The 14,935-nt window shown below is 42.1% G+C and overlaps 1 protein-coding gene and 1 long non-coding RNA gene across 4 annotated transcripts in view; one reads left to right on the top strand and one right to left on the bottom strand.

Moving 5' to 3' along the window:
* Positions 1-170: 170 nt before the first annotated feature.
* LOC114624552 lies at positions 171-13,288 on the bottom strand. Its single transcript, XR_003711952.1, has 5 exons — positions 13,112-13,288; positions 12,017-12,159; positions 11,630-11,795; positions 11,183-11,285; positions 171-447 (listed from the first exon to the last, which is right to left on the bottom strand). It is a non-coding gene; the product is annotated as an uncharacterized LOC114624552 (long non-coding RNA).
* The window catches only part of Acmsd (aminocarboxymuconate semialdehyde decarboxylase), a 35,967-nt gene continuing 31,137 nt past the window's right edge, over positions 10,106-14,935 (top strand). For all 3 annotated transcript variants that reach the window (XM_028771489.1, XM_028771488.1, XM_028771487.1), the window contains exon 1: positions 10,106-10,273. In XM_028771489.1, the coding sequence (XP_028627322.1) occupies positions 10,217-10,273 (57 nt within the window). In that variant the 5' untranslated portion in view covers positions 10,106-10,216. The remainder of the gene's footprint in view (positions 10,274-14,935) is intronic.

The following is a 14,935-nucleotide window of genomic DNA, read 5'->3' as shown; positions in this document are numbered from 1 at the left end:
GCATCATGAGTGAGTTTGAGGGTCAAATGGGAACTGTGACTGAGCAGCTGAGAGGTGTCACCTCTGTGTTTCACAGTCAAGCGGAACAGTGATGATGGTGACCACTGGGAACACTAACAACAGGAGACAGCGGAAGTCCTCTCTCAACATAATTTTGTAGACAATTCAAATGCTTGAAATACTGTCACATGTTCACAAGAGGACTGGGAAGTTAGTAAAGTGCTTGCTGCACAGGCATGAAACCTAGGTTTGGATCCCCTGCATCATAAAACTCTGAGTGCTATGACACACTCTTGTAATCCAGTCAGGGAAGTGGAGACAGGAAGGTCCTTCGTGTTTACTAACCAACTTCAGCCTCTTCAAATGGATAAGCTGCAGGTTTACTGCTCTTTTTCAAAAACAGGATGCAAAGGAAGATACAATACGACCTCTGGCTTCCATGTGCGCCTGCACACAAGCAGAAAAGAACAGTTTTTAAAATTATGAATAATTTCTTCAATATGATCATCCTGTACTACACTTTATTGTGGACTTTGGACAATTAGATATTCTTAAAGTCCAGCCACACTGGAGTGCTGAGGCTGCTACTTGTCACCCAGCCATGTGTAATCTGGTTTTTGTCTTTATTGTAAATTTTAACTTCTATTGCAGACAATGACGTCACTTCCTACTTCACAGAGATCAAAGGTAGAAACAATGATTGGTTGCTTTGCCTTTCAGAGTAAAGGATCCTTTCTTTTGAAAGCTAACCATCCACCTGCACACTAGTGTTTCTTACTCCCTTCCTCTCAACCTATTATTGTGTACCTATATATGTACATGTTCATGTTCATGTGAGTGCATGTACATGTGTAGACATATGTGTGTAACCAAAGATTAATCTCAAATGGTTGTTTTCTTTCTTTCTTTCTTTCTTTCTTTCTTTCTTTCTTTCTTTCTTTCTTCCTTCCTTCCTTCATTCCTTCCTTCTTTCCTTTCTTTCTTTCTTTCTTTCCTTCTTTCTTTCTTTCTGTATGCCTGTCTTTCTTTCTTTTTTTCTTTTAGGTGATGCTTGCCTTGATTTTTGATACAGGGTGTCTCACTGAACCTGGAGCTCACACATAGGCAAGGCTGAAATCAGGACCCAGGGATCCATCTGTTTCCATCTTCCCAGCACTGGAATTGCAACTGCTTGCTATTATATGCCCCGGCTTTTGCATGGGTGTTGAAGGATCCAACACAGGTCCCCATGCTTGAGTAGTAAGTATTTTACCCAGTGAGCTAATATTTTACTGGTTCACTCAATGTCTCCTCAGGCATCTCACATCCCTTGACTTCACATCCTACTTAGATGATCAATCGCCAGTCTCCTCCAAGCCCCCTTAACTTTATAACAACTATGCTGATCGCCAGTTTTCTGTCAACTTGACACAGGCTAGGGGCATTTGAGAAAAGAGAAACCTCAGTTGAGAAAATGCTGCCACCAGATTGGTCTGTGGACAAGCCTATGGGACATCTTCTGGATTAATGATTGATGTGGGTTGGTTCATCCATAGGAAGGTGGTTGTTGTCACCCCAGGTGAGGTGGTCATCAGTTATATAAGAAAACACGCTTACTCAGCCAAAGCAACATTCCTTCATAGCTTCTGCTTCAGTTCTTGCTTTGAGTTCCATCTTTGAGCGTTCCTTCTCTGACTTCTTTTGATAAGGGTCTGTGATGTAAACCAAATAAGTCCTTTCCTTTCCAAGTTGTTTTTGATGATGATGTTTTATCATAGCAATTAAAAAAAAAAAAAAACCTTTAACTGTAGGAAATTGGTTCTAATGCCTTGATTCAATCAGGAATCTTCATGTCCAAACACTAAAGGTCCTTGTCCCCAATTGGGTTTTGATCAATCAATAAAGATGCCAGTGGCCAATGGTTGGGCAAAGGGAGATGGGGCAGAACCTTTAGGTTGTTCAGGCTAGGACAAGGGGGTGGGGTGTGGAGAAGATGAAAGATTACCATGATGCAGTAGGAAAGGGAAGGGATTTAGAGCTTCAGAGGGAAGATCATTCAAAACATAGAAGGAAAGGGAAAGCAGCCCCTGGAAGGGCTGTCCAGAAGCATCTTGGGCAGCAAAGACCAGTGGGCCTCACAGAAGGTAACAGGCCAGCAAAGTTAAAGGTAGATTTAGAAGATGTTGAGCCAGGAGTACCAGCGGGAAAAGCATGCTAGCCACAGGAGGATTAGAACTGCCCAGCTTTTGAGTAACCAAGGGATTTCAAAAATAAGCTAAAGTGTGTGTGTTTTTCATTCATGGATCCAAAGAGTTCCTGGGTTGGTGGCTGGAAGCATGCAAACTGCTGGGGGCACAAAGCAAAAACCCCTGTACACCTAACTAAGAAAATAACCCTTGACATTCCTAAAGGAACTTGCAAATTTTTCAGGAGCATCATATGCAGGTGGGTGCAAAATGCAATTTTCTCTACTTTTCTATAAATCTGCACAATTGCTAATAAATTCTTTTACCATCAAATTATGGAAACATATCTCAGTCATTTCAGGGTCTCCTTTATCTGGACATTTTAATTCAATAGGAGCAAGCTTATATAATAACAATAACAAAAAAAACAACTATGATAAACCTCATGTGTGTTACTTTCCACTAGCCAGTAGATTTATGTGCCTTCCATATCTTAACTAGTTTAACCCTTACAACAGTTCAAGGAAGAATCTACCATTGTTGTCCTATTTTACATATTAGCAGAGAGATAGACATATAGGTAGGTAGGTATGTAGGTTGGTAGATTAGATAGACAGAAACATAGATGGTAGATAGGTAATAGATAGATAGATAGATGACAAATAGATAGATAGATAGATAGATAGATAGATAGATAGATAGATAGATAGATAATAAGATCTTAGATAGATAGATTACTTGATTGATGGATATAGTAGTTAAGTTGTTTGCCCAAAGAAGCAAAGTCAATGCTATAGCTCATTCTCTGATCTTTTTACCTGTGGGGCAGTGGGCTGTGAGAAGCAGCTGAGCACCTGTTCGAGCACAGGCTTCAAACCCTGGACCCTCATGGGATGGAAGGCATTCTGAGTTGCTCCTGGCTCCTGCCTCTTTTCACTCAGTCTCAGCCCCCACAGCCCCTCTCACAGAGAGGTCTATGGCCACCCGTCAGGTAGGAATAGTGCCTCAGGCTCTCCCACATGTAGATGAGGCATCCCCAAGCTCTCAGACCAAGCCAATAGGCATTATCTGCTGCCAGACCCTAACCCACACCAAAACTGTATATAATGACCCTACTCAGGAGAAGTAAAGGTATGAGCGAGAATCATCCCATTGTCCTAGAGTTTCTGTCACAAGCGCTCTAACACTAGAGCTGTAACACTTGGGAAGAGCCTTCAGGACCCTCCCCGTCCTGCTAGCTACCCCAGCGCCACATCAGCCACCGCCTGGACCGGCTCAGAGCAGAGAGATGAGTGCAGCACCTGAGAGTAACCAGGCAGCGACAGCAGAGATGCAGGTGGAGGCAGTGGTGGAGACAGCAGCGGACCCTTCCTGCTCCCACTCTGTTCCCAACCGTGTCGGAGATCTTCGTGAGGCACCCTCCAGAATGAGGATCCACATTTACCCTGCCTTGTGTGAAAGCTCATCATGAAGGAAAACTTGACAGAAGTAGAATTGTGCCTGTGAAGAAGTTTCTAGATTAGTGAATAGAGATAGGAAGACCAACCCTGAATGTAGGCATCACCATCTATCTTAGGGTTTCTATTACTGTACAGAAACATCGTGACCACAGCAACTCTTATAAAGAGAAACATTTCACTAGTGCTGACTTACGGTTCAGAGGTTTAATCTATTACCATCATGGCAGTATTCAGGCAGACATGGGCTAGAGAAGGAGCTGAGCATTCTACATCTTGATCTGCAGGCAGCAAAAAAAAAAAAAAGACTGAACCACACTAGGCCTAGCTTGAGCATCTGAGACCTCAAAGCCTGCCCCATACTCTCCAACAAGGCACCTACTCCAACAAAGCCACATCTCCTAATAGTGCAACTCCCAATAGGCCGACGGGGGACATTTAATTTAACCACCACACCATCCTATGGGCTGGGGTCCGGGACTGAAGGAGAAATGAGCTGAGCACCAGCATTCATCTTTCTCTTCCAGCTTCCTGACTGTGGGTGTGACCAGACGCCTTACACTCCAGCTTCCGTGACTGTACCCTCAAACTGTGAAGCAAAACTCCTTAAGTTGCTTTTGCCAGATGTTTTACCACATGACAAGTCACTAATGCAATAGGAATAGGAATTACAGGAAGAGGTAGTGTTTAGTGTGGACAGTCGCTGATGTTGGGTAGGGCCATGCTTCTCCACTAATCACCAACACACGCAGGGCCTGAAGGCTCATCCTCATCCCCCGCCCATTTCCCCCAGGCCTCCTGATATCTGCCTTGCTTCCATCCTCCTTTTGTGATCACCAAATACCTCTCTCACTGTACAACTGTTGAGCTGTGGCCACTCTATTCACACACACAAAGCCTTGTAGGTCCAGGTACAAGCTCCATCCTGCCTTTTGGCTCCTTCCTCCACTGTGGGTGAGCAAAAAGCTGTTCTTCATTCCTGGATCTAGGGATTCTTTTCCTACCCCAACTTAGACTCACAGTGTCCACAAGCTACTGTTCCTTCTTTGAGCTTCTTCCCTTGTCTGGAGGATCTTTATTTAGTCGGACACAGTAGATGTTTAGTCTCCACCCTAGTTCTTCCCAAGTCTATGGCTTAAAGTCTTTCCATCTACCACTGAGACCAAGGCCTTTAAAATTTAAATACAATAGCTAGTTTCTGTTTCAACCCTTGAATACTTAATTACCTAAATATAAAAAGAGCTAGAGAGAGTGCTGGAGATGAAAACTTATCTGCATAATGTTACTGCAATAAAATACCTTGAAAAAGGAAAAACAATGTTCTGGGCACAGCATACCATGACAGGAACTGCCTGCAGCAGGCGGGGATGGAGACATCTCAGTAGCCTGTGGGCAGCTCTTTGTAAAAAACAGTTGCTCCCATTTCTCCTAACCTTAGCTCTGGACAACGGCTGTGTAGATTTCATTTGTGTGGGACTGGTTTTTAGTTGGCCTTGGTGTGCATAATTATTCTATTATATCTGACTTTCCAATTTCTTTCTCCTTCTGCTCTGGTGAATTCTATGAAACTAGATGTTCCTTAAACTAGATGTTCCTTAGATGATTCTTAAACAATTAAAAATTGAGGCACAGGGCACAGCACAGTCCTAACGGCCCAGGTGCACGCTGTGTGTTCTCATCTTGGAAACAATGTAATAACTGTAAAATGGTAGTTATTAATCAATGTTTGACTTGCAAAGAAAGTTTGAATAAATCATGTTTAGAGGTATTTGAGAATGAAACAGAGCCATGTACTGCTAAAGTCATATAGGGTCCATTACCAGAAAGTGAAGGAATTTATTGGAATTAAAAGCATTAGTATGAGAGACACAATCATGGAAAAAGGGAAAACTGAAATAAGGGAATACAAACATGAGATACTTTAATTCAGAAAGGAAAAAGCTATTTAAGTTATGAAATGAATTTTGCCTCAACAATGAGAGTAGTTCCTGGTCTCCTTTGGATATGTATATATTAGAAAGTATAGAATGCATAAAATTATATATGAGTAAAACTAAGTCCAAACACTGGTGCTCTTAGGAGAGTCACTTATGCAATGTGCAGAAGCAGAAAACTAGCGGAACTGCTGAGTTAAGGGTTAACTTGACTCTTTTTGGCCACTGCCTGGCAGCTTTGCCCGTGTCATTTATCATTAGAGCTTCACAGGAAAACACAAGTAGTTGACCTCAGAGCAAGTCAAAAGTTAAAGTTTAAATAATGATAGGTTTGCAATTATTATTATTTTGGCCACAGGCCAGGGAATGGGGGAAGCTTGAAACTTTAGGGGACAACTGTAATTCTTGATTCTTATGGGATGTTGGTTGTTCTTTTGAATTTGATTTGACAATGATTATACAATGTCTTTTTTTTTTCTACCTGATTTTGGAGTGACAATAAAAGACTGGGGCAAGAAAAAAGATCAGTGGAGAAGCAACTTGTCAGATTGCTTTTTCAGAGGAGACTGGACCCAGATAAAGATGTCTCAGTGATAGGTAAGCCCGTGCTTCTGTTGACCGGGGCTTCCTTATTATGCATCACGTTACCTTCTATTTAAACCTAACCCCGGGGCCCGAACATGGACTCAAAGGGCCAGAGGACCTCTCTGCTCCTCTTCACATTGTGATCACACTGAGAAAAGCTCCTCTCTGCTTCCCATTATTACTTACCTCTTTAACTAGGCAGAGCCCAGCTTGTTAGGGAGCTATCAGGGCCCAGTCTCTGACTAGAAACAACTTGTCTACCATTGCGAAGGAGAAAGAGGTCAAAAAGTCTCTGGATGCCTAATCCCAGGGATTCAGGGGTGGACGGAAGCAGGAGAAAGGAGTTCAGATATCTTTGGAGATAAACTTGAACTTACACTTCTGTCAGGGTCCTTTCTACTCATTCCCTTAATTGAGTCTGGGGTAGGCAAGGTGGAGTTGTTGTATGGGTGGTCCATTTTATCACCAGGGTATAGGAGTAATAGGACATTGTATACAGCACATGATCCACTATTATAGGAAGTATATCATCTTATCTCATTCAACATTATGTCCTCAGCACAGAGTAGCTCTGCACATATGTTTGATAAATACATGCATAAGTGAGTGAATGATCAGAAGAGAAAATGTTTAAGCCAAATAGCAAGTCATGGCTGGAGTTAAAAAGACAACAAAGAGAGGCCTTTGTTGCAGACATAAGACCCAAGGAAACAATAGAGAGGAAAGGGAACTACAATTATATTTAAGAAGGCACAAAAATGTGGCCCGTAGCTGGGGCAGAGGGCACAGTAGGCAGCATATAGGGACAAGGGGGATGGAGACTTACTGGCAGTGCTGTGCTGCTCATGGGTTTAAGTGGACATTAAGGGCTACGGGTTTCAAATGGACCTAGCAGTGAGAAACCATGAACAGTGATATGCCAAAAGGCATGTGGTCATAAAAGATCATAATGGGTCCAGACAGTCTTGGGGGACAAACCACAGGGATCAAAGACTGGAGCCAGTGACCATTTGTAGCAATTAATGAGTTGTGAGGCGAGAAAAGGGACTGAATGTGAAAATGGACAAAAGAAAGAAACATGGTGAGATGCAGTGGGGTCAGAGTAACTCGAACAGGGGAGGGAGGGAGGGAAAGGCTGGGGTGTGTGCAGAGCCCATGAATTCCATCCAAACTGTATAAACTGGGCCTGCTACTGCAGGCTATTGGTCCCAACCCTCAGAAAGAGGAAAGAGGTGGACCAGGAGTTCAAGGTCATACCCAGCTTTTGAGGACAGCCTGGGATACACCAGACCCTGTAGAAAGAGAAAGAAAGGGGGGAGGGAGGGAAGAAGGAAGGAAATGCTGTGTGTATAAATAGATTTTAATAATCTCTATTAATTATTAATATGACCCAAACAGCTCCCCCCATAACCAAGGCAGAGTCCTATGGATTTATTAATCAGCTCTTGCACAATCACTGGGAGAATTACCTTTAATCTTTCTTTCTATATGCTAGAGTGTTAATTCCCCAGCTGTGCTCTACAAACATTTGCTGTTTAAGTCTTGCCCGGGTTACTTCTGTTCCAGCAGTCTGTCCTGGGGAGCATTTCACTTGGGCACATGCTCCTGGTCCATCAAGTTTAATGGAGACCTCCTGTTCTCTCCCTCTTCTTCCTCCTCCACTCCCTTCACCCTCCTTCTCCTGGTCCCTACCTGTGACCCCCAGTCCAGTAACTGAAACTCCACCAACCTCTATTCTCCCAAGTAATTAGCTGTAGCCACCTTTATTAACCAATAGTTATACATTGGGGAGCAAAGTTTACATAGCATCACTTGCTGTAATGAGGATCTGCTACTTAGGACAACCAGAACTTGAGTGCCAGTATTTAGCATTTGAACACATAGTAGCTCAGACCAACTCCCAATGTGGGTGTGGTACTATTTGCCTGTAATGACAACACTAGGCATGACAGCAAGAGGATCAAGAATTCAAGGTAATCCTACCTAAGACTTTGAGGACAGCCCAAGCAATATGAAAATTTGTCTATGGAAAGAAGGAAAGGTAAGAGAATTGAAACTATCCCTCATTTCCTCTCAGGCTGACTATCAATCACCAATATATTCTTTTATAACTTATCCAGAATCAAGGTGAATTACAGCCAGAAGGCTTTTTGACTACTTAGTTTCTGTGTTGAAGAGATTAAACAGAGAGGAACATCCCTAAAGCAGATGCAAGGTTTTGTCAAAGCCCCTAGGGTCCCTTGAACGTTTTCCTTTCCAGGATGAGAAAAAGTAAATATAGAATAAAGCAGTAAGAACTGGTTCATCCCAGGCTCCTCTTGGTGCCGTGACCGTAAGCCCCACTTTATGCTCCAGTGGACACTCTCCCGAACCACACGACCTGCCCTCAACTGGAATGATGGTTGTTTCCTGTCCCTAATGCACAGGCTATATGCAATGACCTATTATTATAGGAAGTACATCACCTTATCTCATTCAGCCTTATATCCTCAGCACAGAAGAGCTCACCATATATGTTTGTTAAATGCATGCATAAGTGAGTGAATGAATGGATGGATGGATGGATGGATGAATGAATGAATGAAATGAAAAGTCAATGTGGATAAAACATAACCTGAATGGTGAATATCTTCTATAAGATGAAACTTCTCCCAACATTTTAAACACAGCTCTAAGTAAGTGTATGCTAAATACATGTGTGTATGACTAAATGAAAAGACATGTAGTTGGTAGATAAAAAACCAAAGGCGAAGAACAAAATGTAGCCCAAACAGAAAGCAGATGACCCAAATGAGGATGAAACTTCCCATGTCTGGAGAGATGGTTCAGTGATTAGGAACACTAACTGCTCTTCCAGAGGACCAGGGTTCGATTCCCATCATGCACATGGTAGCTCACAAGCATCTATAACTCTAGTTCCAGGGGATCCAATGCCATATAGCTCCAGTTTCAATGTCCCTTTCTGATCTCTGTGGACACCAGACACACATGTAGGCAGAATATTTATACAATTAAAATAATTTAAAAAGACAAGAAAAAAGAAACTTCTCCTACCATGTTTTCAACATGTTAAATTTTCATGAGCAAGTCAATTTTTAAATATGATTTAGCTCTGCATGATGGTATATGCCTTTAATGCCAGCATTTGAAAGGCAAAGGCAAATGGATCTCTGAGAGTTCAAGGCCATCCTTGTCTACAAAATGAGTTCCAGAACAGCCAGAGCGTTTACACAGAGGAAGTCTGTCTCAAAAATAAATAAATAAATATAAATAAATAAATAAATAAATTTAAAGACCTGGAAATCGCTAACTGGATCAAAAACAAAAACCAAAAGGCAGTAAAGTGAGTTTCTTTTAGTTAATAAAACTAAATATAAGAAGAGATGAACTGGGGATAAATCATTTATCTTTAAAACTCCCCTGAATGACATTGTGTCTAAACACATGCTAGTTGTTTTTTAATAGACTGCATCTTAATAAATTTTAAATATCAAAACAAAAAATTAGTCAATTTTCCCCCCTGGAGGCAGGGTCTCATGTACAGACCAGCCTAGGACATGCTTTGAAGCCAAAAGTGACCTTGAACTTCGATCTGCCTGCCACCATCTCCAAGGCACCATAATTATAAGTGTGCACCACCATGTCTCGTTGAAGTGGTGCTGTGAGTGGAGCCCAGGACTTCATTCATGTTAGGCAAGCCTTCTGCCAACTGAGCTACATCCCCATCTCTGAATCAGCCAAGTTTGGAGCTACTAGTGAATCAAGGCAGCATGCTGTACTTTTGACCTCTAAAGTTAAGTACATTCCTGTTTTCTCGTTGAATTTTTTTTTTAATTTTGTGCTGAGTCCTAGTTACCAAAGAATGCTGGCTCAAAGCCAAGCAGACAAACAGAATCTTGAACTTTAATAGGGCAGTTGGCCTGAACAAAACCTAGGCTGGCCAGGCCTCCTGACTGGTATCTGAAGGTAGACATAAGGGGACAGAGGAGTCAATGAACTCTGATTTTCATGACGAGCTCTCAATATCAGAATTGTTCTTTTTGTATATACACGTGTCTCCTCTGGTCCTGTGGAGATGAAAATTGACATCCATACTCATATTCTACCAAAGGAATGGCCCGATCTAGAGAAGGTAACGGTAACTAATATGCTGGATTCTTTCTGGACCTTTCCCAGTGTCTCCCAACATCTCTGTTCATAGATCTCTCTCTTCTTTGGAGATGTAGTGGGATGGAGTCCTTCTTCGCTCTCGGGGGAGTGATTCTTAAATTACTTGGTAGCTCTGATTTCCTGCGATTTAAAGATGACTTTTACATTTGTTTCAATAGAACAATGGGTCAAAGAGATAAGGGGCTTCTGAATGGAGCTCTTCTCTTTCCCCTCACCTGACACAGCCTTTCAAATTCCTGGATAATTTGAGTCAAGCAGCTCTCCTGCCTTTTAAATAATGTGCTCAGCTGCTGGAAGGACACCTGCCAACTACAGGATCGAAAGTCATGGTTGCAACTAAAAGACCATTAAAAAATAGAGTGTGGTCGCTTTCCAGAAGGTTTAAAATAGGTTCTAGAAGCACCAGGAGATAGCTTTGTGAAATGTCTTTTCAGTCTATTTCAGGACTCTGTCTGAAACCTTTCCTGTCTGATCTTTAAGCTGTGAACCCTTGTTAGGGAGACCTGGGAATCAGGTATCTTAGAAATCCCTAGAATTGGTGACATGAAATATTTGTACAACGGTGTCTATAAGAGTGATTGCTGTAAAAAGAAACAAGGCAGGATGGACCTGTGGGCATGGCTCATGATAGTGTTTGCCTGGTATGTGGGAAGCCCTGGATTCCATCTGAAGTACTGAGATGGGGGAAAGTATGCTCTGTGTTTTCTTGTATATGGAAACTACCCTTAAAGATTATTGTTGTGTTTGTGTGTGTGTGTGTGTGTGTGTGAGAGAGAGAGAGAGAGAAAGAGAGAGAGAGAGAGAGAGAGAGAGAGAGAGAGAGAGAGAGAGAGAGAGAGATTTGTAAACCAAGAGCATACTGTGTACTCACAGAGGCCAGAGACATCAGATCCCCTTGAGCTGAAGTTATAGATACTGGGAACTCAGGTCCTCTGGGAGAGCAGCGCACACTCTAAATCCTTTCAGGTCATTCCCTTAAAAATGTTGAAAGTTGGTGTCAGTAGGTTGAGGAGAGACAATTACATAGTGCATTTCAGACTGGAAAGGAAGGGGGGGAGGCAGGGAGGGAATGAGAAAGGAAAAGAGAGAGGGAGGGGATACTGAAAAAGGAAGGTATACTTATAACTACCTAGAAGTTAATTTAGGTCAGTGTCTGGTTTTACCCAGTCTGTCATATTCTGGACTACCCTCACATTACTAGTAATTTACTCAATTTAAGATGGGAAAAAACATGAATCAACTCAAACGTTATTGAAAAGGTAGTTCATTGTGCAAGCAAATTTTCTTCTCACTGTTAATCTTGTATAAAAATGCTAACCTCAGGCGATGAGCACTTGTCTGTATGCACCAGGCCCTGGGTTGAGTCTCCAACACCGCATAAACGGTCCATGCCTGCTGTCCCAGCATTCAGGAAGTGGAGGCAGGAGGATCAGATGTACAAGGTCATCCTCCATGCTGCCAGAGTTTAAGGCTTATATGAGACCCTGTCTCAAAGGAAAAAACAAAAACACTTTTGATCTCAAGCACTTCTTTATCCATTGGTAAGTGAGCAGGGGGGTGGAAGTAACAGATTGAAGTTTGGGAATAGAACTGAGCTGCCTCTGAAGGCCTGTCCCATCATGGCTAATGGAAAAAGAGATCCCTGTTAGCCTCACATCCCAACATGAGGGCCTGTCTGCTTGGGAACTTCTTGTTCTGATCATACCTTATAAAAGTGTAGACAACATTTCATGATGTTAATGATTTTATGAAAGGCATGTCCCGGCCTGACTTCTGTGGAAGCCACAGGCAGAGCCCTCTTCTTACAATGCTGTTTTCAACAGTATATGAGGAGCCATCCGATGAACGCTACAATGAATAGATTAGGTATGAATCACATTGCACTCCCTAACCTGACAGTTTTAGGAAAACATAGACACACGCACACAAACACACATTCATGACAGCCCCCAGGTCTAGTGAAAGCAAGGAGCATTAAATTCCAAAGTCACAGGTTTTCATTTTGTTTGAACCTCTTAAAGCAAACAAACAAAAAGCCATCCAAAATGCCCAGGGCTCTCGTGGTGGTCTTTGTCCTGAAGCTTCTCAAGTGTTTCCCAGTCAGGACACCTTTCTACCAAGATATTTTTATACCATCCAAGATATAAACAGGCATATAAGTTGAACACTAAGACAATTCTTTAATATATGTTAAGGATAAAAAGCCAATTTTCATACTACTGAGATGAACATGTTTGTGCTTACATAAAGAATTAAATGTTGGTTGTACATTTGACACTGCAGGACATAGAACATCATCAATGCTTTTCAGAATTGATTTTGTTCTTATAACTATCAGTGCTGAGAATGCTATAGTACATAAGTATGTACTATAGAATAGCAGAAGTATTTTTATGGTCATTCCACAAAGACTTGGGAGTTCTATCTTAATTCTAAGACAAAATTCTTTGAGCGGTTTTATAAAGTTCAAGCCAGCAAATCAAACAGCAACTTTTGTTTGTTTGTTTGTTTGTTTGTTCAATTTCTTAAGACAGGGGTCTCATCTAGCCCAGGCTAGGCTCTCTAGGTCACCAAGGATGACCTTGAACTCTTGACCCTCCTGCTGTTGCCTCTTGAGTGCTGAGATTTGAGACATAAGCCACCATGCCAGTTTATATGATGCTGGGATCAAATTCAGGACTTTGTACATACAAGGCAAGTGGTCTGCAGTCTGAGATACATTCCTAGCCCTAGGATAGCAATACTTACAATAAACATTCTAACACAGTACAATCTAAAAATATACTAATAGCATACTTACAGGTTGAGGAATGATGACTGGAAAATATTGAAAGTCTTTGTTTTCCATAATGAATCCATTATGTTTCTCTAAGAGCCAGAAACTATATGTACAGTAGTCACTGAAATGTATTATATATAATAGTCTTGATTCTCAGCGGAGATGTTTCAGGAGGTGTTCCTTGGCGTTGCACTGTGCACAGCCTGCACAGTGCAAAGTGCACAGGTTGTGTGTTCAGAACCAAGGCTTCGGAGAAGTTGCACAATGTGACATGGGCACTGTGTGCCAGAACCACCTTGTATTCATTGCATACCTGACGCTGAATTCATTTTTGGTCATTACATGTTCTGCTGTTACCAAATTTTTTACAACACCCATTAAGTAACCACCACATGAGATCATGGCTCACAGTGTAAGGGTGGCTTCTAGATGACCTTCACTTTCCTTGAGAGAGTGGCCAACATGACACCCACCTAGAGAATGTCATACCAAGAGAGTTCCATGCTCCATGGTCTCTGCCTCTCTGTCTAGATGGGAATCTTAAAAGGGCTTGGAAAGTTTTGTGGTCTAAATGTTATATCCCCTCAAAATTCATATTGAAACCCGAGAATACACAGGTGGGGCTTCGGGAAGCAATTAGAGCAAGGGGAACTGGGCTGTTTTTATAAAACAGGTCAGAGGACTGGACTTTTTCTTGTTGTAAGGCTCTGCAGGAACCAGAAAATTTTCTTATCATAGCATGGATCAGCTAGCTCCTTCGTCTTGGATGTCCCAGCTTTCTGAAACTACAAGAAATAAAAGTCTGTGTTTATAAACCTCCAGTATTGTGTCAGAGTAGCCCATCAGGACTAAGAAATAATAAATCAGAGAGAAATTTTCAGTTCCTGTCACATACAGGCATATTACACAAAGAACCTTATGTTTCATCCAATCTTTGCCTCTCTCCCCCCTCTCTCATCTATCTATCTATCTATCTATCTATCTATCTATCTATCTATCTATCTACCTGTCTGTCTATCTATCTATCTATCTACCTACCTACCTACTTATCTGTCTATCTATCTATCTCTATCTCTCTCATACCCCCCTGCACATTGTCTTGAGACAGGGTCTCATTGTATAACCCAGGTTGGCCCCCAACTTATGATTCTCCTACCCCAGCTTTCTTGAGTGCCACATTACAGGTTTGCATGACCACTCCAGCCTACTGCTACATTCTAACTATGAGACTTAAATTTAAATCCAACCTCAACAACTCCCTCCCAAGAATTAAGCAGATGCCCACTGTCTCTGTGGGAACACACTTTCTGGCATCCTTGGAAAGAATGCTCATCTTCCTACCAGGTCCCAATAAGATTCCTCATTCTGGGCACAGAAGGCTGCTTCCAGGGCAGCCCTAAAATGAAGACCCTCCTTTCTCCATCTTGAACACCCAGAAAAGCCTAGAACAAAGCCTTCTATTTGCAGAGAGGACAAAGCTTTCCGCAGTAGACTGCCACATTCTCACCTCTTTTCCTTTGCTTCCAACCCCACAAGCCTTTTTCCAGCTGAAGCCAAGAACTGGGCATTTATAGCTGACAGTTTCCAGGGGCCCCACCTGGTGGACCCTAAAGCCATTATTTAAACTACCTGGAAAAACTAAGAGATAAAAAATTTGGAGATACAGAGATGTGCATCCTGGAAACTTCCTAAGCTCGCATCTTGGTAGTTTTTTATACCATCTCCCCCTCCTCACTCCAATTCCACTGAAAGAGTAGTTAGTTCCAGGAACCAGATTTCTTACCTTGAAGGCTCAAATGTTACAAGCAAATAGAGAACACATCATAAGAATAAGGGCAACAGTAG

Source organism: Grammomys surdaster, unplaced genomic scaffold (assembly GCF_004785775.1).
Source record: "Grammomys surdaster isolate TR1022 unplaced genomic scaffold, NIH_TR_1.0 208, whole genome shotgun sequence".
Taxonomy (NCBI): domain Eukaryota; kingdom Metazoa; phylum Chordata; class Mammalia; order Rodentia; family Muridae; genus Grammomys; species Grammomys surdaster.
The sequence above is the reverse complement of the archived record's forward strand: the minus strand, read 5'-3'. Positions and strand labels throughout refer to the sequence as shown.